Genomic DNA, 25,822 nt, shown 5'->3' with positions numbered 1-25,822 from the left:
GAGCCAGTAGTCAATTGTATAGAAGACTCCTGAATGTTATGAGAATGCACATTTTAGATTTCAAGAATATTTACCTCTTGTGGTTGAGGTCTGAATTTATCTGGCTACACAGCCAGACACACCAAAAGAGTGCACACCTTCAGAATGGGATGTGCCCAGCCTGCTTCTAGTAGAAGGTGAAAGTCAGGTTGTCAGTTACTGCACACATCCAGGAGCCAATATAATAACCCATGAACTTTAAAACAGAAATGTAGAGGAAAGAATGTATGTTATGTTTCATGAGCCCTTCCTCTTCATATTCAGAAACGTGAAAAATACTAGGCCCTTCATAACTACTGTTGTCCTCGTGATCTCAAATTTACACAAAAACCAACTGCAGCAGTATTCACACAATTACATATATTTTAATCCAGTGTTCAGAGATTCGATGCAAGCTATAGTTTTCAGTTTTACTGGTTATGATATGCACCAAACAATCTCATGTCTGCACGCACAATACTATCAACCATTCCCCTTGAAAGGATGTTCGTCAATGCTTCAACAGAAAGAAATGAACAGATGTCCCAGGTGCAAGCCAGAAAGGCCTAAGGGTAGTAATGGGCCCTATAATTAGTAAAATAATACAGTGCTGAATATATTCTACAATAGCAATGAATGGTGGTCATTGTTGTGATAATGTCATGCCTTAAAACAATGTGGGAGTGCATTGAATATAGTGTGCCAGTAGTGCGAGCACTGTGGGGAAAGGCCTCAAAATCCATCTAAATATGTAGCAACAAAATCCATGAGAAACAAACTGTGGGAAATGCAGCCCAATTAAGCCTAATACTTTATCAATATGCATAACAAACGCATTAAAAAAAATCAGTAACAGTAAAATACAGACAGGAGTGATATGGCATATACCTAATGGTGAGCAGCAAGAAATTCGTCTGTTACTTCTTGGTGGCTGCTTTATGCAGACTAAGCTCTTGACTGATTGGTGGCTTCACTTCCCCTCAACCTATAACTTGTGACCCAGTGCTTGCTGAACATGTACAGGCATATTTATACTCTGTTTGTGCCGGATTTGCGCTATTTTGTTGATGCAAATCCGATGCAAACTTAACTCCATATTTATATTTTGGCACTAGACATGTCTAGCACCAAAATATTGGAGTTAAAGTCATTTTTTGCCTGCGGAAAACTCCCTTGCATCAATGAGATTCAAGGTAGGCGTTGCCGGGCAAAAAATGACTCAAAGGCCCTAGCGCCTTATTTATCCTCCCGTGCAAAAATCACGCATGGGAGGAGGGCCTTAAATAATGGCGCTTAGCCTCCTTAGCACCATTATTTAATGCCTGGGTCAGGGCAGGCGGTAGGGGACCTGTGGGCCTTTTTCCATGGTCACAGACCATGGAAACAGCCCACAGGTGCCTTCCCTGCCCCCAGGGACACCCCACCCATCCACACCCACACCTGGAGTACACCTAAGGATGGAGGAACGCATCCCAGGTAAGTCCAGGTAGGTATTTCTAATTTTATTTTCAAAGTACCATGGGGGGGCTAACTTGGGCCCCCCTACATGGCACTGTGCCCAATGGCCATGCCCAGGGGACATAAGTCTTGGGCTGGGGGCATGACTCCTGTCTTTACTAAGGGCCTGATTCTGACCCTGGCGGTTCCTTACCGCCGGGGCCAGGGTCGGCGGGAGCACCGCCAACAGGCTGGCGGTGCCCCGCAGGGCATTCTGACCGCGGCGGTTTTGCCGCGGTCAGAAGTGGAAAACCGGCGGTCTCCCGCCGGTTTTCCGCTGCCCTGGGAATCCCCCATGGCGGCGCAGCTTGCTGCGCCGCCATGGGGGATTCTGACAGCCCATACCGCCATCCTGTTCCTGGCGGTTCTCCCGCCAGGAACAGGATGGCGGTATGGGTTGTCGTGGGGCCCCTGGGGGCCCCTGCAGTGCCCATGCAATGGCATGGGCACTGCAGGGGCCCCAATAAGAGGGCCCCACATTGTATTTCAGTGTCTGCATTGCAGACACTGAAATACGCGACGGGTGCCACTGCACCCGTCGCACCTTCCCACTCCGCCGGCTCAATTCTGAGCCGGCGTCCTCGTGGGAAGGCTCTTTTGCACTGGGCTGGCGGGCGGCCTTTTGGCGGCCGCCCGCCAGCCCAGTGCAAAAGCCAGAATCACCGCAGCGGTCTTATGACCGCGGAGCGGTGTTCTGGAGGGGGGAACTCTGGCGGGCGGCCTCCGCCGCCCGTCAGGGTTAGAATCACCCCCTAAGACAGGAGTCATGTCCATGGGGGGTTGTGCGTCAAAACAATTACGCTAGTCACGTTAGAGTCATTTTATTGACTCTAACCTGACTAGCGCCATTCTTTCCTGCACAACCCCCAGTCTTCCCCACATCTACCCTAGCCGGTTAGTGTCATGTATTTTGACACTAACCGGGCCTTAGCACCGGCTTGCGCCATTCCTTAAATATGGCACCCGGCTTGTGTCCTGGAATGGCGCTAGCCGGCACAATACCCTAATGCAGGTTTGCGTCAAAAAGTATAAAAATGGGCTGTAGTTGTTTGTGATATTGTTGCTGCTGTAAGAAAAGTAGTAAGTAGGATGTTATAATAAAACTAGTAGGTTAAGAAAGCATAGAATGAGTCTTTGATCTTGTAATAAAATCTGATTATGATCAGGGCATAAATAGATATATTCATGTCACATTTTTAAGCTGCCTAGTAGACTTACCATGTGTGTCCCTCATAATAGTTCATAACAATAAAGTTATAGAGATTCATTAAAAAAACTGGGTGAACAGTGCAATCATTGTTGCTTACTTCGTTTTTCCGCATTAATGTTTGGAATATGTATCTGCTGTTTAGGCTGAATATACCGAAGGATGCTTTAATTCCCTTGAGTCCGCTGGATGAGAAAAAGCTTGCCAGCCTGCAGAAGAGGCCTTATATTTCCTGTCAACCTCTATGGAAGAAAGAAGTATGTATATTAGTATTTTATCATACAATTTTGTTTCATTTTGCTTCTAATCAAGCCTTTTAAGTTGTTGATCTCTTGTCTCAGAATGGTTTAAGATGATTTTCATTACTCTTAAAATGATATCTTTAACATCTAGTTGGCTAAATAGAAAGACTTTAACACCAATTAGCTTATAGTGGTCTCTTGGATTGTTGCATTTATGAGGCGGAACTATGACTGAACTTTGAAATACCATATCCTTTTCTGCCCCATTTTGTAATGAATGCTTTAAAGGGCTCAGAACAAAGTCTTTCGCTGCAGTCCCGCTGAGTTCTAAACTAATCAGGATAGAAACTACAAGTATTTGTACATGGTACCTCTGAAGCACTCTTCCCTAAGTATATAAAAGAATTTATAATTTTCGTAGGCCTATGCAATTGTGGTATTAATTCGTAAGTTGAATACTGAATGAAATATTGCACTCGGAATCAACACACTTATTTCAAATAGTAAAGATCAATTGTCTGGGTCCTGCTGTAGTGATTCAGATTGTGAAGCCACATTCCCTTTCGTGGACTTATAGGATGCCTTGAACTGGAGGCTGTGTTATTCTGTTTTATAGTGCAGAGACAGGTGGTTTTGGACTGCTAATGCTGCCTGATAAATCTTATTTGCTACGTTTGCATGACATATTGACACAGGACATGTGTGTTATGATGCATGACTTGTTCTTAGGTAACTGTGTCTCTGATTGTTTGAGTCATTGTTACAGCCCTCTTTTCCTTCTTTTGGAAAGATGGATTAATCTAATTCCTCTTTCTCATCTCACCTGTGTGGAAGGAGTCTGTTAATATCATCTGGGAGCTTTTGTCAAAACGTTCTCTGCTGCCATTACATCATGTGGCTCCCTATGTCAGAATGGCCTGCGCTGAACCCAGAAGGAGCATTCCATATGAACCAGTGTGGCAATGCTAGTCAGATATGTGTGGACGTTTTCCATATTGCACTGTATTTGTGCAATAAAACCCTTTCATTTTATACATTGAAGTCACACACTTTTACTGACATAGAGCTGTTTTAGTGTGTTTTCTGGCTTAGTCTATCAAGGCCTCAATTAAGTTTCCTCTCCATCTTTGCTTAAAACGGCTGCTTGCCAAATCAGGATATTTATTCTGTGTCTATACTTTGTAGATGTATACCACATGCAGCAAGATGCGTACTGTTATTTTGTATAATGTATTATTCTTGGAGAACCTCCTAGAGGAAGCCTTTTTATGGTATGGCTTGACAGTGCAGCTGTTGCCAGACAATTATGAAAATCACCAGGAGAGGGCCTTTGGCTCAGTCCACATCTTGGGAATGAGGAGTACATGCTTTCATTTGGGTGCTTCCTCCAAAAAAGTGCTTGCTCTCCACACAGCTATGATCATTCTGTTCATTTATCCAGCCTCCTGATCTTGAACTTTTAGGGGGCACAAATATTACACAGTAGTGCTTTTAAAGTGTCTTTATTAATTCTCTGACAGAAGCACAGATGGGAGGGCAGTCATCAACCTACATTGTTTTTTAGGTCTGGCTTGACAGTCAAACTGCCAATATACCTATTAGCCTCCACCAATTTTATTCTACAGTTATTTGCTTCCGGACAAATACAGATTTGTTCCCATTCTAATTACTTGTAATGCTTTACATTACCATACAGCATTCATTCAAATCCAAACATATTGGCATTGCCAATGCTTATTGTTACTTTTAAGAATCTTTCTGCTGGCACACTGTATTGCATTCATTAATTCATGATTGTTTTCTGATGTTTATGTAACTAGTTTGTTCTAACAGCTCAGGATGATATTAGGTCAGAAGGAGCAAATTAATATTCACATAGTGGGTTAGGTTTTAGATGGCAGGCTTATGTGCCATTATCTAAAATAGTATTTGTGATTTTTGCTTATAATGCTCATATCACGCTGCCTTTCCAGTTTCAATATTTCCTATCCTGAAAATGTTCATATAAACCCTTGAATCTGGGGATGAGTGTGATATTTTGGGTCTTCACTAGGAATGTGGCCTGATTTTTTTTATTGATTTGCTGTATATTTGCGACTTGGTCTATATGCCTGATTTTTGCTCATTATTGCATTATTTCTGAGCCTTCATGGCAATTGATTTCTATGCACTTACACTGAAATGAGATTTCTGCTGCATTTGCGTTTTTCAATTTTCTTTATTAGACTTTAAGTCTGAATAAGTCTTCATGATTTTTCCTACTTTTCTGCTCTTAAACTCCCCTTTGAGTCAGTCCTTTTTTACTGACTTTATTTTGAAATGCTCTTTTGAATCTTGTGTCTGGAACAGTTTGAGGTTAACACCATCCCAGACCTCTGCAAAATACATATGCACCACTGTCATACAGAATATCTAAGCAACAACATGCCAACTATCTTGGTGTAAGTGATAATAGATACGATAAGCAATCTCTTCTGAGCTAATTGTTCTGTACTAGATTTTGTCCATATTCCCCAGGAGCCCGTAAATTGGTTTATTAATTTGCGGTGTTCCAAATCTGTTCCTGAGTGAAGAGATTAATAGTATCATTAGGGTGGAGTGAATGCTGAGTAATTGAGAGTGGGTTTGGTACGTTACTGATGCATTATGGGATGCATTATGGGATTTATAGTTTGAGAATGTGTGTTTGTGTAGCATTATGACTTATACTGCATGTGAGGTTCTTGGTTATGCATTATTAATGTGTGGCTCACTAGCTGCTTTAATAAATGTTATTGTTATGTTTGTGTCGTAGCTGTGAGCTAGAAATTGATATTCCTCATTGTATTTGTTTTGCTGTTTTGAAGAATTGAATTGCATACACAACGAAGAAGCTGTTGAATGTTATACTTTTTGTGGATTAAGGTGATTAGGTTCGTCATAGTTCGAGAATTCAAATATATTGTTTAACTTGTCAGCAGGATAGTGTGTTTTATGAGGCACCACATACACACCGAGGTTTTTTTTCTATATTTCTGTATTAATAAGAATTTCCACCGTTGATTGAATGTGTTTAACTCGAATTACTGTTTGGTTATTCTTTGGTGCACTGGAGTAAACATGCTAATCAGGGGTGGCCTACCGCAGGTCTGGAATATCCCTTGGTGTGAATATTGTGATTGACTGGTGCCACGGAGGTACTGGTTCTGTGTCTATTGGTTGCAGAATTGTTATTCACCAATTTATAGTTTCTTTCTTCTATTCAGTTTGAACAGGCAAGGCTTTGTTTGTTCATTTGTGTATCTGTGGTGGCGAAAGATTTTCTGTTCACGGGAGAGTCACACCGCAACTGGCTGTTTGACACTGAAATTGGTAAGAAGTCATTAGGAGTTGCACTGCCATTGGTTGGTTGTCGATGCGAGTCGTGCTGTATTTGGTTAACCTTTGCCGTAGATTCGTTGTTTGTACGTTTGTTTATTTTGTGAGTTTTGGGGATTTATTTTGAGAGAGAAAAATGCGTGCTGTATTGAAAAAAGCCTAAAGCTCTTGGCGTTCCTGTTATGGAGGGTGAAAAGATTTCTCCCGAAGGTTCTCCTGCATTTGAAATGATGACAAATGTTGGGCTCTATACGTGTGTGTGGTTAAAGGTTGGCAGGAGTTCACTTCTGGCGATAAGGACATGCAATGCCTTTTAAGGGGTAGTTTGAATACTAGAAAGCTTGATTTCTTAAGACATGAAGTGGGTGAGTGAAAACCGCAACCAAACGTACTCAATTTGAAGTATTAAAAGTATGGGATTGAGTGGCCATGAAAAAGAAGGGAAAGAAAATAAAAAACAGTTTAGATATTCCTTGAGTCAGGGGTTAGAATTCACGTAGGGCATTCATAAAACGGCTTGGAGAAAGGACGCAATGCAAGGTGCTAAAGTGTTTCCTGCAATAGATAATGAATCAGACAAAAGTGAAATTGTCAAATATAAAAGTGAAAATCAAAAACGAGGTGAAGAAATTGATTCAGGTGAATAGGATATGTTTCGAAATGATCTTCTGAGTTTTAGACCTCCTCCTTATATATAGCTGGTGCTCAGACAAAAAGACCACCAGTAGCTACTAAGGCTGTGGGCAAACCAGGCATTAGTACCCAACAAACAGCGCTTAGTACTGCAAGTGCTTTGCCCTAAGAGTGCATTGCAAGTTTTATCTGGTGTTAGTAGGTTTGGAACTGTTCAGTTGTCTCTGACATTGAAACTGTAGCTACTACACAACCACTAGAGAAGAGAGAAATTAAAATTGCTAATTTGAAAATGAATTTGGAGAAATAGTTAAGGTATAATTGACACTAAAAGGTTGCTGACATAAAATTCAGATGAATTGAGATATTAAGCAGTGAGCTGTGTAATGAGGCTCATGATAAGGTTGAGGATTTAACAGAATAATTTAGTATAGATTTACACAAGAAGCTTGCATAAAAAGTACAAAATGAATTTGAGCAAGGCAGAATTAGGAAATATGAAACATGACAGCTATATCATATTAAGGAATTAATTGACTACATAAAAGATTGGAGCAATTTGAGAAAATACAAACCCCTTACAGAGAGAACCAGGTCCCCTAAAAATCTACCACCAATGAGTCTGTTTCAAACAAATACATAGCAGAATGATTGATGCAAATCACAGAGATTATCAAAACCACAAAAGGTTACCTGACAAACCTAAAGGACTAGGTAACTGGAAATACCACATAATGCAGTACCTCACATTAGAACAAGCCAAATATGAAGTGGTAAAGAATGAAATCTATCTTTGCTATTAATGAATCTATCAAAGAATAAACTGTTAAACACAATTGCCTGCCAAACAGAACAACCGAAGATACAATAACTTATAGCACTTACCTACAGGTAACACTATCAACCCTTCTTAGTTACATTGCTACAACCTTAGAACGCATGTAAGCTAAAAAAAAGCCTACTCCTACTATATGCTGAAAAACTTCCATGACAACTGAACCTGAATTAAAACTACTGAAGCTCTCAGTCCTTCCTTTCTATTGAGTGACCCTCTCCTTACCATCCAACCTCTACATGCCATACTGTCCATGAGTGCACCCACTCTGGTGCATGCCTTGGCAGTCTTAATCACTACTATATTTCTGAAACTGGTTATACCTCTCTTTCTATGTAACCATTTCTTGAAATTAAACAAGGTCTAACCCTCTGTAGCCTATCTACTTGTCACACCTTCCTTTTGCATTAACTCACACTAATGATCATACCTACCTCCTATTACCAGGATGTAAATGGGGGAATGCATGGAACAGTTTTTTGAGGGCAGGAGAGAAATCCCTAAAAGCAACAATAACCATCAATAGCTAATAAGTGCTGGATTATCAACTGACCTGGAGTTCCAGAGTAGTGTGCTACCCACCATAAACACCTGAACACCTTGTCCTTGGTAGTAAATGATGTATAATTGCATTTGCAATCCAACATGATGCATACCATTATTCACTGAGACAGACCAACACACATAACCAAACACTCATGCACACTTTAACACTTGCACATACACCATCAGACACCTGTGCACACAGACACATGGGTATACCACCTCACACCAGCAGCATTATACCATCATATGACGAGACACACACACTCCATAATACGCAAAAACCTTCTACTATCAGATGCCTGCACTCCCACCTTCACGCAACCACTGTCAGACGTTACTACACACTAACCAGATGCCCTTGCACACTGATTAGACACACACACATGCACGTGCATTATCAGATGTGTGTACACTTTCAGATGTCCACACATAACATCTGATGCCATGCTCACTGTCAGACATGTTTGCATGCAGACACCCGAGCGTATAGAAACCCATACACACCATTAGATAACAACAAACTATCAAATACCACCTCACTACCAAACATCCAGCAGCGCCAACAGCCATCCATGGATACCATCATACTCCAATAATATCAGAAGTCACTGACCACTCATATTTCTCACACAACAACAAACATAATCCTACATCTATGCACAATATCAGATGACCTATACTTGCCAATGCACACAAGTGTACGGGACTAAACACCCAAGTGCACCATATCCATAGTCAGGCCCTTATCACACCATCAAACACCCACACAGACATTTAGGCACTAATACATAATATTAATCATCTCTGCACATCAATAGACATCCTATAAGTGCTATTAGACCTTGACAGACAATCAGGCATCCATGCATCTGATCTGAACAAGATCAGAACCCATGAACACTTCTTGTGACTCTTTGGTACACCTTTAGACAGAAAGGTACATCTTCAGACACTCAGGAACATAATGTGAAATACAGATACTCATTGACATAGCCTGTTAAAATGGACACCCAGGGACATACTAAAGGCTACCAACCAAAAAGAGTGCTGTTTAGTGCCCCCCTTGTGCATTCCTTTCTTTCAAAGTTTATTTTTCTGATTTATACTGCTGGCTTCCGTTGCTACCTCTCAGGCTCTTTGAACATTAGTGACTGGATTAACGCAGGTAGAGAAATAAAGCATTATATCATGGGTGACAAAATATATAAAAAAAATAATTGGACCCCCAAACCCCTTTAGTCTCTCTGCATCTCCCTGTTGTCCATTTCCACCTTTCTATCTGTGCAGATTACACTGTCTGGGCCACTGGAGCACACTTTTCAAGTGGCCCAACAAAAGAAAAGGGAGAGCTGCAGTACTCGGGTGTCCACAATCACGCCAGCGGATCCTGCAACCTGTTTGGTAAGTCAGAAGGTAGCTGTCATAGGTGCCACTTGCCCCTCTTCTCCTTAGTCTGCTACATTTCATGGCCCAGTCAGTCCCAAGACAGGTGACAGGTACCTGGATGTTCTACTTGCAATGACAAACAAGGAAATGGGTCAGTAGACAGCTCTAAAAAAATGTAGCATGAAGGCGAACAGTCAGCACTGAACAGTGATCTGGGGCGAATTTTCACTGCCCCAGTCCTCCTTGATTAGTACTTTTTTTGTAGCCATGTAGGTCTGGGACAGGTGACAGCTGTCCGATGATCCAGACTACCTTCTTCCTCCCAAAGAACACGTCTGGGGCTGGTGCACAGCTGCCTTGGCACTCTCTTCGGGTTAATGAACAAAGGGCTGAGAAGGGAGCCAGCTGTCACATTATCTGATGCCCAAGTCAATATGTGGCCTAAGAAGACATATGGATGTCTCTACACCCTGTTCACAATAGCGACAAGGCAGATGGGAACGTTGTCAGCGCCCCTAAATCCCTCCTCCAGTGCCCTGCACCATTGGGAAGAACAAGTCAAAGGACAGGTGATAGTTGACCTGGGTCAAGGTTCAGAATTCCAAAAAAGGAGAGACTAGCTGGCTGCTATTCAAGGCATCTTTTACCCCCCACTCTTAAACATGAGACTGGAGAAAATGTGACAGCTAGCATCTTCCCCCTGCGCACAATTTGCAATAACAAGCAGGAAGTTCTCGGCAGCTTTACCATAATGAGATGTTCGACCTTATGGAACCCATACAGAATCAATTCAGAGGAGAAGCAGTTTCATGTGTCGCATTCTGCAATATCTTGCTGCAGAGGGGTGTTAATGGATGACCAGCATGTCGCACAGATTGATGAGTGGAGTGTCCAGGTAAAATCAGGTGGCACAGACCACCACCCTGCTTTCCTTACAGGTGTGGAATACCTGTGTCAGAGGGAGGATTTTCTGGATGTGATTTTAGGGTTCAGGGCTTGCTGGGGTGCAGACTGGTAAAGGTGCCAGTAGCACAAGGGGTCCAGGGAACTTCTAAGGGGCTGCCTGATCTGTAGTGCCTTGGTTTACGAATCCCCCTTTCGATTCTGAGGCACTTTAGTGGGTGTCAGCATAGGTATCTTCACCTGCTGTTCTAAATTTGGATTAATTTGTTTGTAGTATTTATGGGTGTGCATTATAAATAAGGTTCCCAGTTTTCCGTTTTTACAAATTTTTACAGATAAAAACAAGCAGAAAACAATATTTTGTCTGTGTTAATTTTCAAAAGTGGGTAAATACAGAAAATGTTGCTCCTTTTGAGTGACTCTCAATATTGTCCTTCATGAATTCTAAACAGTTGAGCAGATAGACAGCATGGGGAGCTAAAACAAAACAAGGTGAAATTTCCTTAAATTCAGGCATGTCGTGATATATATTTGTATATCATGTTAATATTTACCTCACTGACCTTGTCAGCGTGTGCTGCCCCCCGCTGCGCAGCTCCACCTGGTAAATGTGTACACCCCTGCGCTCCTGTTGTAGAGTTCGAGATCCTCCTCCACCCGTAGGCTCCTGCTTGCACCTCATCCCTGGTGGTCCAGTGGTGAGTTTTGTCTGACTCTGTCTCCGTTCTCCTGCCTTTCTGTTATTTTTCCTGTATTTATCTTTTTACTGTATTTACCTTGCTGTGCTATTTCCCTTGTATTTCTCTTATTTGTATTTCTCTACTGTGCTCTTTTTCGCCACTCTCTCCCCATTGCGCTTCTCGCCCTTGCCTGCCCCTGCAGCCCGCCCCCCTCCCAGCGCTGCTTGCTGACTCCCGTATCCCAGTTGACCCGCTGACCAGCACCTCCCACCTCCACCATCACTACTTAATGGTGGCTGTGCACAGGGGACATGCCAAAGGCACGCAAAAGGCAAGCCCATCTGTGCCTATCCGTGCCTGGACCTTGCCCAGCGCCAGGGACCCTGGTCCCCGCACACCTCAACACTACAACGCCATCTTCCTCCACTCCCACAACACCAAACGAAACACTGCCTGCCACCTTGCATCACCGAGCAACACCCAAAGACCTTTCGTCTGCCGCAACTGCGCCTTCTCCTGCCACCGCACATCAGCCTCACCAACCACATGGCACCCAAGAACCAGGCAAGACCACCTCAGTTGCATCTTGCTTAATACACGCTCCCTCAAGAAACACTCTGTGGACATCTGGGAGCTGCTTGACTCCACCACCCCAACGTCACATCCCTCACGGAAGCCTGGCTAAACCCCAACTCTGCACCGGACCTCACCACAGCCATCCCCGACGGCTACAATATCGTCCACAAGGACTGTGCCAACCGACCAGGGGGCATCGCCATTGTACACAAGAACACCCTCACTAACAGCACTGACAACCACACACCCGACATGGAACACCTCCACTTCCAGATCCAGACCAACCCGAACATCACCCTACGTGGCCCTCGTCTACAGACACCCCCAGCCCTACCCCACAGCAGTGAATCCGTGCAGCCTTCAAAACTGCAGTCACAGTACACCATCGTCTCATCAGAGCCACGAAGAAAACCCTGATATGAGAACAAATCAATGCCAATGCACACAACAGAAAGGAACTCTTCACTGTGATCAAAGGATTCAACAAACTCACCACTGACACTACAGACATCCCCCCATCCGAAGCCCTTCGTGACAACCTTGCCACCTTCTTCTATCGCAAAATCTCCGACATCTATGACAGCTTCCCAACACTGGACCCACCACCTCCACCGGCAACTACTGCACTCAAAGGTTCCGGATCCCAGCCGACCCTGACTCACTGGACCACCCTCACCACTGACGACACCCTACAGACCATGAAGACCATCCACTCCGAAATCCCCTCGAACCCCCATCCCATCTTCAACTGAGCCAGTGACACCATAATTCCCTAGTTCTACTGCACCATCAACTGCTCCATCAAGACCACCACCTTCCCTGAAGACTGGAAACACACAGAGATCAAGCCCCGCTGATCAAACCCTCCGCAGACCTGAAGGACCTCAAGAACTACGGACCCATTTCTCTGCTCCCCTTCCCGGCCAAAGTCATCAAGAAAGCCATCAACATCCAACTCACCTAATTCATTGAGACCAGCCACGTCCTGGATCCCTCCCAATCCGGCTTCAGAAGCAACTCTCCTCGCCCCAACAGTCGACATCTGCAATCTCCTTTACCAAGGTGAAACCACAGCCCTCATCCTCCTGGACCGCTCGGCCGCCTTCAACACTGCCCCCCACCAAACCCTCTGCGCAAGACTCCACGACGCCAGCATTCACGGCAAAGCCCTCGAATGGATCCTTTCCTTCCTCACTGGCCGAACCCAGGGAGTCAGGTTCCCACCATTCACATCTGAACCTACAGAGATAAGCTTGGGTGTCCCCCTAGGACTCCTCCCCGAGCCCCACTCTCTTCAACATCTACATGGCCCCACTAGACATCGTCAGAAACCACTGACTCAACATAGTCTCCTTCGCTGACAACATTTAGCTGATCCTCTCCCTCACCGATGATCCTACAGTCGCAAAGAACTACTTCCACAACGGGATGAAGTCAGTTGCCGGCTGGATAAAATACAGCAGCCTTAAGCTCAACTCTGACAAGACAGAAGTTCTCATTTTGGGCACCAGTCTCTCCACCTGGGGTGACTCCTGGTGGCCTGCAGTGCTCGGAGCCCCCCCCACGAGCGACCACGCACGCAACCTCTGCATCATCCTCGACTCCTCGCTCTCTTTAAACCACCAGGTCAAGACCGCCTCGTCCTCCTGTTTCCACATGCTCCTCCTGCTCCGAAAGATCTTCAAGTGGATCCTCGCCGCATCCAGAAGAACAGTCACCCAGGCGCTCGTCAGCAGCAAGCTCGACTACGGCAATGCACTCTAAGCTGGAACCTCCCAGAAGCACCAAAAGAAGCTGCAAAGAATCCAGAATGCCACTGTTTCACTGGCTCCCGTACAACTAAAGAATCACCTTCAAGCTTGTCACACACGCCTACAAGACCACATCGGACCTGCATATGTTAACCACCTCCTCGCCTTCCAAAGGCCCACCAGACAACCCCACTCCACTCACCTGGCCCTGGCCACCATCACACGGATCTGAAAAACCACAGCTGGAGGATAATCCCTCTCCTACCTTGCCACTAAGACTTGGAACTCTCTTCCTCTTCATCTCAGGCAATCTCCCTCTCTGCCTCCATTCAGAAAGGACCTCAAGACCTGGCTCTTCAACTGAACTGGCCATCCAGCACTTCAACTGAGCTGCAGTACCCCCAGCGCCTTGAGATCCGAACCGGTGATTAGCAGCACTCTGTAAGAATCCTGATTGATTGATTTACCTGTGGGTCTTGTGTTTTGTTATATTTGGCTGTTTTACTTGCTAAAACAAGACAGGCATTGATGTTTGAGCGCATGTTCATCAATTAAATAAATGTGGAAACATGCCATTTTATGACTCCATTTATTCTCAAAACACAAAATAAATATGGATGTATACCAATGGAATGGCCAAAAAATAAATATGGATAAATAGAGACAGAAATGTTAAAAAAAATAGATACCATAGAACCGGGAGCCCTAATTATAAAGTGCATTTTCTTTTTAAAAGAAAAAACACTGGCTGGACAGCAAATTTTAAAGAAATGCTTGTTGCGTTGCTGTCTACTGAGGTTGCGATTACTAGTTGGGTGGAATAGAGTGGGGTATTTACTGCATTTGTTAAATACTGTTACTTCATTGTGAGGTATTTACCACGTGTGGGAAATACATCCTATCCTGAGTTTTAACTTCAGGATGAGGCATTACAAGCAGAATCAATATTTAAAACACCAAATTCAGAATGTTTTGCCTTTTTTACAGGTTTTTCTCAGCAGGTCTGGCTAGCCAAAATCGAAAAGTGGAAACCTGTGAGGGTGTGATAATTACAGCATTTGGGGCTCAGTATCCACTGTGGGACACTTCGACCCAGATTTCTTAAATTGTTTTTCTTTCATATCTATTAATTAAGCATTATCTTAACCAACAATAATGTGATGAAAGCAACAGTCATACCAAACCCTCATGCTGCGGCGGGTGAGCATTTAAAAAGAGTTGTGGACATGGCATACACTGATCTCATAACAGGAGAAAGTCAATTCTTCATAGCAAATCCCTGTGGCACCTCGCTCATGAGTACTCTATCAATCAATCAATCATAATACTTGTAGAGCGCACTACATACCCGCAAAGGTCAATAAGTGCTGGGGGTGGGGGGGGGGCTGCTGCTCAAAGAGCCAGGTCTTGAGGTGTCTTCTGAAGATGAGCAGGTCTTGGGTCTTTCTGAGGTTGGTCGGGAGGGTGTTCCAGGTCTTGGCGGCGAGGTAGGAGAAGGATCTGCCGCCAGAGGAAATTTGTTGGATGCGGGGGACAGTGGCGAGGGCGAGGTTGGAGGAGCGGAGTTGTCGGGTCGGGTGTAGAAGTTGAGTCTGCTGTTCAGGTAGGCTGGCCTGGTGTTGTGGAGTGGTTTGTGTGCGTGGGTGAGGAGATGGAGGTGATCCTCCGGTTGACGGGGAGCCGGTGGAGGTTTCTCAGGTGGGGGGTGATGTGGTTGCGGCGGAATACGTTGAGGATTAGTTGGGCAGAGGCGTTTTGGATGCGTTGGAGGCGTTGCAGGTGCTTGGACGGGATGCCTGCGTAGAGTACGTTGCCGTAGTCAAGCCTGCTGCTGACGAGTGCCTGTGTCACTGTTTTTCTTGTTTCGGTCAGGATCTACTTGTAGATCCTGCGAAGCATGCGGAGGGTGTTGTAGCAGGAGGATGAGATGGAGTTGACCTGTTTTGACATGGAGAGGGAAGAGTCAAGGATGAAGCCAAGGTTACGTGCGTGGTTGGTTGGTGCCGGTGGGGCACCCAGTGAGGTTGGCCACCACAAGTCATCCCAAGTCATCCCAGGCGGAGGGGGTGGGCCCTAGGATGAGGATCTCCGTCTTGTCCGAGTTCAGTTTCAGACGGCTTCCTCTCATCCAGTCGGCGATGGCTTTCATACCCTCGTGAAGGTTGGTTTTGGCGGTGTGTGGGTCCTTGGTGAGGTAGAGGATGAGTTGGGTGTCGTCGGCGTAGGAGATGATGTTGAGGTTGTGTTGGCGGGCCACTTGTGCGAGTGGGGCCATGTAGATATTGAACAGCGTCGGGCTGAGGGATGAACCCTGGGGTACGCCGCAGATGATGTTGGTGGCTTCGGATTGTAAGGGAGGGAGGCGGAGTCTCTGGGTTCTGCCGGAGAGGAAGGATGTGGTCCAGTTGAGGGCTTTCCCTTGGATTCCAGCTTCGTGGAGGCGAATTTTCAGAGTGTGGTGGCAGACCGTGTCGTAGGCGACTGACAGGTCTAGGAGGATGAGGGCTGATGTTTCGCCATTGTCGAGTTAGCTTCTGATGTCGTCTGTGGCGGTGAGAAGGGCGGTCTCGGTGCTGTGGTTCCATCTGAATCCAGACTGGGAGGGGTCGAGGATATTGTTGTCTTTGATGTGGCGGATCAGTTGTGTGCTAACGATTTTCTCGATGACCTTCGCCAGGAAAGGGAGCAGTGAGATGGGCTGGAAATTCTTGAGGTCCTTGGGGGCCGCCTTTGGTTTTTTAAAAATTGTGTTGATTTTGGCGTGCTTCCAGCTTTCCGGGAATCTCGCTGTTTCGAAGGAGATGTTGATGACATTCCTTAGTTGGGGTGCGAAGGCTCTATCAGCTTTGTTGTATATGTGGTGTGGGCACGGGTCTGATGGTGATCCTGAGTGGATGGAGTTTATGGTCTTGCGTGTCTCGTCGTCGTTGACGGTGGTCCATGAGGTCAGGCGGTTGGTGCGGGTGGGGTTCGTGGAGGAGGAGATTGGCGTTGTAGGGGTGGTCGGGGTGTTGAAGCTGTCGTGGATGTCGGTGATCTTTCAGTGGAAAGCGGTGGCCAGTACGTCGCACAGTTCTTGGGAGGGTGGGATGTCGTTGGTGATGGCGCTGGGGTAGGAGAGTTCCTTCACAATGTTGAAGAGCTCTTTGCTGTTGTGTGCGTTGTTCTCCAGGCGGATTTTGAAGGAGGATCTCTTGGCCAGCCTGAGGAATTGGTGATGTTTGCGTGTGGCATCCTTGAGTGCTGTGTGGCTGTGCGTTCATGGAGCCATTTCTTCTTGAGTTTCCGGCAGTTGCGCTTGGAGGTCGTTGGTGAACCAGGTGGCTTTTTTGCTGGTTTGGTTGTTGGAGGGTTTTTTGAGTGGTGCGAGGTGGTTGGCGCAGTCGTTGATCCATTGCCTGACGTTGTGGGCTGCGTTGTTAGGGTCGGTGGGGTCGGCAGGAGGTCTCTGGGCTAGGGGGTTGGTCAGCTGATGTTCGGTGATTTTGCTCCAGCGTCGACGGGGTGGTTGCTCGGTGTGGTGGTGTTTGGTATGTTTCTTGAAGGTGAAGTGGATGCAGTGGTGGTCGGTCCAGTGGAGTTCGGTGGTGTGGCCGGCGGCATGGGTGGGTGCGGTGACAAATTGTCTGAGACCGAGGTTGGTGAGGTTGTCGATCAGGGAGGTGGAGTTGGCGTCGTTGTTGTTCTCAAGGTGGAAGTTTAGGTCACCAAGGAGGATGTAATCTGTGGAGGCGAGTGCGTGGGTGCTGGCGAGATTGGCGATAACGTTGCTGAACGGTGCTCTGGGTCCGGGGGGTCTGTAGATGAGCGCTCCTTCGAGGGTGGTGTTAGGGTCGGTGTGGATTCGGAAGTGCAGGTGTTCGGCGGACTTGAGGGTGTCATCCAGGTGGGTGTGGACCTCGAGGGTGGCCTTGTGGACGACGGCTATGCCTCCTCCGATTCTGTTGGCGCGATCCCTGCTGGAGATCTTGTAGTCATCCGGGATGGCTATGGCGATGTCCGGCGCCGAGGAGTCGTTCCACCAGGTTTCGTCAGGAAGGTTACGTCGGGGTGGTGGTGTTGAGCAGGTCCCAGAGCTCGATGGCATGCTTGCGTGCAGAGCGGAAATTGAGAAGTATGCAGTGGAGGTTGTTGGATCCGGTCCTGGGATGTTTGGCGGCTCTGTCGCAGGTGAAGCTACAGGTGCGGCAGGAGAAGGGTCCGTGACTTCGTTTTGGGGCGGCCTGGAAGCAGGTGGTGCCTCGACCGGTGTTGAGTGCGACGAGGGTGCTGGCGCTGTAGTGAAATCTGGTGGTATGGCTGTTGTGGCGTCCAGGGGTTCTGGAGCTGGGCGCGGTCAAGGCGCAGACAGGTGCCGACGGGCTTGCCTCTAGCGCCTCCGGCGCACCAGAGGCGCGCCCGCTGCGCGCACCCGCTGCGCAGTCGCGCAGCGACCGCCATTAAGAAGGGGAGGGTGAGGGAGGAGCAGCTGGGAGGCAGGAGGCGTGGGCGAATGGGGATGTGAGGGGGGCGGGCCGCAGGGACACAGCGGCAGGAGGGGAGAGCTGAGTGGGAAAAACGGGGAAATAGAAAGGCGCAACAGATGAAATACCAGGAGTTAAGAAAAACAGGGAAAAAAGTCAAAAGGCAAAGAGATTAGCAAGGCACAGAATAAAGAAGCACAGAATACAAGGAAGAGAGAAAAAGGAAAATAAAATAGAAAAGCACACAGGCGCTTACCTGGGAGGATCGGGTCCAAGAAGGCCTCGATCCCTTGGAGCAGCGAGGGTGGGGTGGGGGAGACACGGGCACGGCTCGGTGGTGCTGTGCGCGCGGGGAGTGTTCACCTGGCCAAAACCGGTCAGGGGTCACTCCGCTCCCAATCTTCTACCAGCAGTACAGAGCCAGTCACTCATCTGAGTCCTGTTGTCTGGTCTCCTGCGATATGTCCCTTCATGGCCCTCTCATTGGCCCCAGATCTTTGCAAATGTTGGGGGCATCCCCTTTCTTGGTAGATAGGTTCCTCAGCCTGTCTGCACCACTCCATATTAGACCTCCATTCCTACAATGACGGGGCCTCCACTCTACCAAGTAAGGTATTATGTCACATCTTGCTGTGCTCTAAAGGGGGAGTGTGTTTCTGTCGAGGGCCACTTCTCCTCAGATTATTAAGGAGATTGACTGGAGGATGAGCACCAGAGGGTCTCCCACTACCAAGGAAATACTGTGCTGTATGCTTGACCAGAGCCACTTCAGTCTCAGAAACTCCCAGATTGTGTGTAGCAGAGTGCCCCATTGGTCACCTCTCTGGCCAGTGTCTGTTGTACTCATTGTGCATAGCCCTGTGTGGGCAAAATAGGCCAGATGAATTAATCTCAGCTGAACCAGATGGATTTCAGCCCAATAAGCGACCTCCCATGGTACCTACATGCTGTCCCCCATTCATCATCCTTGAATTCCTGACCTTGATACCAGTGGTGGGATCCCCTAGTTTCCAGAAAATTAAGAAAACTATTACACCTGTGGTGGACAAATTGAGCTGGGAGTGCAATTGTTTTGCCAAGATTTTCCCACAATTGGTGCAGGCCAATGTCACAGAATTGGTTGGCTTAGTGGGGTGTGGGAGTCCTGAGAGGTCCAGTGGTGACCTTAGAGGTTAACTATTTCTACAAGGGGTGTGCAAGAAATTGTAGCAGGCCAAGAGTTCTCCATAAGTGAGCTACTGGAGAGTGGAGCTGACCAAGTAAGACCCATCTCAATGGGAGGCTTAGTGATGGAGTGGTCCCTGAAGTGTAGCTGTAGCCCATAGGTAGTAAGGAGAGAGGTTAGTAAGTGTTGTGCGTTCCTTAGGGGGGGCTGTTGACTTGCCTTGTGGAGGTTAGGAAGGGACTTTGATTGCTCAGATGGGTTGGTTGTGGACCTTGAGGCAGCAGGTAGGCTAGGTGACTACTTGTGTTCATTAAAGGACGTTATCCTTGAGACTGTGTTGCCAGATGATTAGGTGAAGGCAGTGGTGTTGCTCAGCCAAGTGTCCAGTGAAAGAGGCCCCAAGCAGTCAGATCCTAAGGACAAGGAGCAGAGATCCCTGATAATGAGGAGAGCCTGCAGTGGCATAGCCTGTTGGCTGGGTGGTTCTCGCTTTAAAAGCAGGGGGAACTTGAGAATCAGACTGAATTGGAGATAGGGACATCTTTTCAGGATTGTGACTAGGTTGTTGGTAATACAGGCTGTGCAGGGTTCTGCCTTGGCAGACTCCTACCTGGTATACTGAAAGTATCCCACCGTCGAGGAAGAAAGCCTTGGTGCCCCCTTGAAAATCCTGGATGACCAGGCACTGATTCAGCTTCAAAGGTCTGCTCCTGAGCTGAGTAAAGAGGAAAGCAACAATGTGTGTCTCCAGCGTGACCTATCAAACTTCATAGAGGGAGCTAAGAGAGCTTAGATGATCTCCAGCTTGATCACTTGGAAACTCTGGAGTTGTCTGAGGCTGGGGTGTGTCAGGTGAAGGCTCCACCGTGCCCTAAATCACTTCACACTGCTCTGAAGCACTTCCAGTGTACCGAGTGGGTTTTGAGAGTCAACGTATATGGGATGTGGCCCTGTTCTCTTAGGGAGTAGATGGGGCCTGATGTGGTGTCCTGTATCAAAGGGGTGATCTAAGGACCTAAAATGTTGGGTGGTTTCCAGGGTGGAACGTGTAGTGATTCAGAGTCAGTTGCTGGGATTTGAAGGTGGACGAGATCTCTGCTGATGCTGTACTTAATAAACTTGGAAGTACTTCTACTAAACTGCTCTACGCTCTTTCTTGGACTTCACATTTGGCAATGAGGGTGGGATGGGCAACTATAACCTCATCTAGGATTGGTACTTCATTAACCAATTTTGAATGTAATTACCTTGCGGAGACCTCAACACCCAACTCAACAGCCTGCTATTTTGGGGATTCAGGATCTCTACTCCCCATGAACATTTGGGAGTTGGAAGACTGCCCTACCTTTTATTGTAAACTTGTGATTGTGCTGAGATCACCAGTGCATAAATACTCTTGAGATCTCACCTGTCTCCTGTGGACTGCACTCGCTCACTGTTTGCCTCGTGCGAACTGCAGACCAGCCGTCAGTTGTGGACTGCGCTTACTCACTGTTTGCCTTGTGAGCCCTGCAGACCAGCTGTCAGTTGTGGACCACGCTCACTCACTGTTGGCCATGTGTGGCTGATAGAGGATCATCCATCCTTATTATAATATGGGATTACAATATGTTTCTCCCTTCTCCATTTGGTATGCCCTAATGAGATTTAAATTACTCACGTATGCGCCCTTTGATCCTCTACACAGCTGTTCTCTCTGGCGCCTTACTCTCAAGACAGTCTGTCTTGTGCACAAGTTACAAGCCCTGTCAAACACTTGCTACCCAGACCATCTGGTTCTGTGTACTTGAGTCTCCTTCTGAGCGAAGGTTGTTGATCAGAGCATCACTCTTCCGGCAAGGAGGTGAGATTGCAGTCTGGATCCAAAAACGGTGTTCGTCTTTTACATTGATTGTACCAAAGACCGCAGAATGGACCATCAACTCTTTTTCAGATTCACTGGAGAAAAGAGAGGCAAGTCTGTGAAGAAAAGGACCCTTGTTCACTGGATTGCACTCTGCACTAAGAAGTGCTAAGCACTTGCCCAAAAGCAGCCCCCTTAAGATCTGCTTGTTCATTCTACCGGAGCCAAGGCTGCTACCACTGCGTTGGCGTGCAAGGTGAACATTTGTCAGACTGCTAAGTGGGTGTCACTCCACACGTTCATGAGGCACTATTGTCTAAACAGTCAGGTCTGGCGGGAAAGGCATCTTCCCTGCTCGGTTCTTCAGGACTTTTTAGTTTGAGTCAGTTCACAGACTCACCTCCAGGAAGGTAAAGCTTTGGTGTCTATTCAAAAGGTGGTGAATCTATGTTTAGGAGTCTCTATCACAACAACAAGTTACTTAACTTTGGTAACCTTCTTTCTGGTAGAGACTGTATGTAACTACATATTCCTCACGGACCCTTTCATACCATCCTCCCATTCTGTGAACTCAGCTCTTTCACCTAGTAAGATTCCAACCTAGAGAGCTGCACACTGGTCACAATTTATCTGAGTTTGGTTCTGTCTCTGCAATGGTGGCAGAGTCAGAAAGTGATCATGGTGGTGCCTATTTGGGCCTGTGCATGTCACGTCCGGCTCGGAGCAGTGTCAATGTGGAGACGCTGGTGCCACTTGCCAGCACAAAGGGGTACTGTTGAAGGTTTTCCAGATCCAGTGTGATAGCCAAGGGAAAATTAAAAGATGAGCATTCTGTGGTTAGATCTCAACCAGAAAGAGCCTTATGAAGATAAGTAACTTCTTCATTTATGAGTAGTATTGAGTAATGTGTGCATAATAAAGAACTGTTCATATTTATAAATAAAAGCACCGACTGAACAATGATTTATTGGGTGATGTTTGTTGCATGACTGCAGACTGGGGTACTAACCCACGCCAACTCCCATGAGAAGGTCTTGGACTTCTCGGCCTCATTACCTTGCAAGAGTAAAGGGCTATAATTGAGTACTTGGTTCCCAGTAAACGGAAGGTTCAGTATTCTTATTTTTGAAAGACCCACATACTTCACAACTAATAACACCGTTTATTTTAGTTATTGATTGTTATTCAAGAGTAGACTTGTGCCAGGGGTTGTCATAAATGACAGAGCTATTTTATTCTGATCAAGGCAAGTTAAGATTGACAAGAGGACAATGTTGACTGCAGAACACAACCTAAAAAGACCAGAAATTCAGAGGCGCCTATCTTATCTCTTCCCTAATTCTCATCCTTTCCACACAAGCTTACTGTTAGAAATGGGGTCTCTGTTTGGCAGTCAATTTGCACTCTGTCCAAGCAGGGACCCTCACTCTGGTCAGGGTAAGGAAGTTGCACTCCTATGACAAACCCTTCTCACCTCCTTGGTAGCTTGGTAAAAGCAGTCAGGCTTATCACAAATGCAATGTGTACAGTATTTATACCAATACACACAGTAGTACAGTGAAAACACCACCAAAGTGACACAACACCATTTTAGAAAAATAGCCAATGTGTCTGCGCATTTGGGGCCAGTAAAAGTGGGTGACAAGCCTCTCAAAGGTCTTGCCCTGCCCAGAATGTCCTCCTAAAGGCACATCATGAGCCAGACCCAGAAGGGAGGTTCTGAAGCACTCGGGTACCACCAGCACACGTGCTGCCCCAGACTCAGCAATCTTAGGCTCACTATACAGGAGGCGATCCTCCCAATAGATCCATTGTGATCCAGACTGTGCCAGATGCCTGGTCTGCAGTCTGTAACCACAGAACCTCTAGAGTAGGGCATGTCTTCTGTGCCTCACAGAATTCTTCCCTGGTGGGACCCCCATCCTGCTGTCTATGGGTCAGCTCGGGCACCTCCCCCAGTTCAGCCACTTGTTCCCCTTTAGACTCCTGGGCATCCCCCTCAGGTTCAGCCTCCTCCAAGACCGTGGGAAGTTCTGGGGTAGATTTCCTATGCCCCTTGCCCTTCCTCTTTCTGGCAGACACCTGAGCCACTCTGACGGGCTGCCATAGACTGGGTGGTCACACACGTCTACCCAGGCAGACCCAACATCTCCAAGTGTGACCGGCGTTCCACCTCACTCCAAGGGAATCCTCCAGGTCATTGCCTAGAAGACAATCAAAAGGCATGGTTGGACTCACAGCTACACTCAAGGAACCTGAGACCCTACCATTTACTCAAAGGGAACCTGTGCCACCTTACACAGGCACTCTGAGTTGTCTACTGCAACTACTTGGTGACGTTCATGGAAACTACTTGCTCTTCAGACACCAGGTGACACCTCACATTAGTCACACTGGCTCTTGTGTCTCTCAGGTCCTCCACTCTCTGTCCATTGATGGTCACCCACTGCCTGTACTTCTTGGTATTATCAGGCACTAGAGTCCTCTGGACCACCTCACTGTCCCCTAGTGAGACAAGGGTCATCTCGGCTGGCTCCCACCCTTCTCCTGGAGCCAACTCTTCCTCAAGCGCTACACTGGCCAAACCCTGTTGCTGAGCACCAGTGGGTGCTTGTGACCACTTGGGACATTTGGTGTCCCCCCTCATGTGACCCACCTGATCACATGCATAACATTTGCAGGGACCCTTCTCTGAAGGTTTCCCAGTAGAAATCCATGGTTTCTTCTCACCTGCGGGCTGGGAATCCTTACCCTGGAAACTAGGTTTGGGCTTTTTAGAGAACTCTCCTGTTTACCATTATCCCCGACTTCTTCTGATGGGGACCCTGCCCACCCTTGGCAGAGTCTCCCCATACCTCTTTTGGACCCTGGTGTTCTCCCACCAGTCTGCTTCCTGGGAAACCTTCCTGGGGTCAGTCAGATTGCTGTCAATTAGATGCGGGTGCAGCTCTGGAAAACAAAGACCATACAATTGCTCCCATGCAATCAAATTGTACAGCCCCCCATAAGTTGCTACCTTACTGGCCTTCACCCAACTACCCAGTGACCTGCAGAACAAATCTACACATTCTTATCAAGTTTGGGATTCTTTTTATTATAGGAGCTAAACTTTCCTTTGTACTGCACAGGGGTGAGACCATACCTGGTGAGTAGGGTATCCTTCATGATAGAATAAGTGAGCCCCTGAGAATCCCTTAAGGATGTCAGGGTGTCACTCCCCTCTGCCTCAAAGTGCTTCTAAAGACCCTCCACCCTGTGTACCTCTGGGACCTTGTTCATGTGGAGAGCTGACTCGTACCCCTTAAACCACAGGTATATGTCATCCTACCTTTTGTAATCCTTCACTAAATCTTTTGGGATGTGTACCCCCCTGTCCGGCTTCACTGTGGTATTCCTGCCACTATCTCTGCTGGACTGGCTGATTTGGTCCAGCTCTCTCAAACTTAACACATGAGCCAAAAGCATATTTTTCTCTTCCATGGATAATCTTTTCTCTTCCAGTCCTACTTTAAGTTTCTCAAACTCAAATTGGTGCATTCTCTCTTCTTGTCTGTCCTGCAACTCCTAAGGGGTCAGACCTTTGAAAGAAACACTCCTGCTTGCCCTGGAGGCCTTCCCCCAAGGCAGATCAGAGTTACCCAACACAACACCATGTTTGCTCTCCACCTCCTCATTTACATTCTCCTCCTCTGTGTGTCACCCATCCTCCTTAGCTGCCAACTAGGCCCTCAGCGCCTTTTGCAGCTCCTCCTCCCTGCAGAGCTTTTGATTGGGCAGGAAAGTTCTTTGCAAAAATTGTTGAAGCTGAGCCACTGTATACTCCTCCAGTTTCTCCAACTCAAACGCAATTTTTGTAGCAACAGCTGGTGCATCCCCAGATTGAGACTTGCTTGTGGGTGAGATTCAATAAAGATGCAAGAGGCCCAAAAGGGCAGAGAAATTCCAAAGAAAAAGAACCAAAAAAGAAGCAGAAAAATCCAAGGAGAGGAAAAACAAGGAGTATGTGGTCACGTAATGATCTGCACTGAAAAGAGTAGTGTACACCAATCACTGTGGCCCTCATTATGACATTGGCGGTAAATCCCACTTACCACCACGCTGACTGCCGCCAACATACCACTGCGGCGGCGGATACCTGTTCACTATATTATGACACACCCACATCAGTCCGTCAGAATTCAGCCACAGACACAAACCCGCCAGACTAAAGGTCAGTGATAAACTGGCTGTGTGTCCAAACCCACACCGTTACGATAACAGAACAACGCCCATCACATTATGACCCACAAATCAACACGGCGGACATTCAAAGGCAGTAAACCACACACACCTGACACCCATACACACACCACACCCACACCACTATAAAACACACACACACAGATTACCCACAACCCTTTACGAATACAAACCATTGGCACGAGACAGACACCACGACCACAGACAAAACCAGAGCCACACACTACCTAAACCTATACACCACCCACACACCCCACATCACACACCCCGACACATCACCCTACACACCCTCACCTACACAATTCACACAACACCCATGGCACCACAATGACACCCCAGATTCTCAGAGGAGGAGCTAAGGGTCATGGTGGAGGAAATCAGAAGGGTAGAGCCACAGATATTTGGAGCACAGGTGCAGCAGAGATCTATAGCTAGGAAGATGAGCTATGGTAGCGAATCGTGGACAGGGTCAATGCCGTGG

General features: G+C 46.9%; 1 protein-coding gene across 1 annotated transcript in view; it reads left to right on the top strand.

Moving 5' to 3' along the window:
* SPO11 (SPO11 initiator of meiotic double strand breaks) overlaps positions 1 to 25,822 on the top strand; it is an 883,213-nt gene that overhangs the window by 773,248 nt on the left and 84,143 nt on the right. The window contains exon 12 of the mRNA XM_069201619.1: positions 2,868 to 2,979. Within this exon, the coding sequence (XP_069057720.1) occupies positions 2,868 to 2,979 (112 nt within the window). The remainder of the gene's footprint in view (positions 1 to 2,867; positions 2,980 to 25,822) is intronic.

The sequence above is a fragment of the Pleurodeles waltl genome, chromosome 7 (assembly GCF_031143425.1).
Source record: "Pleurodeles waltl isolate 20211129_DDA chromosome 7, aPleWal1.hap1.20221129, whole genome shotgun sequence".
NCBI classification, from domain to species: Eukaryota; Metazoa; Chordata; class Amphibia; order Caudata; family Salamandridae; genus Pleurodeles; species Pleurodeles waltl.
Note: the sequence above shows the minus strand (reverse complement) of the source record. Positions and strands in the feature narration are given on the sequence as shown.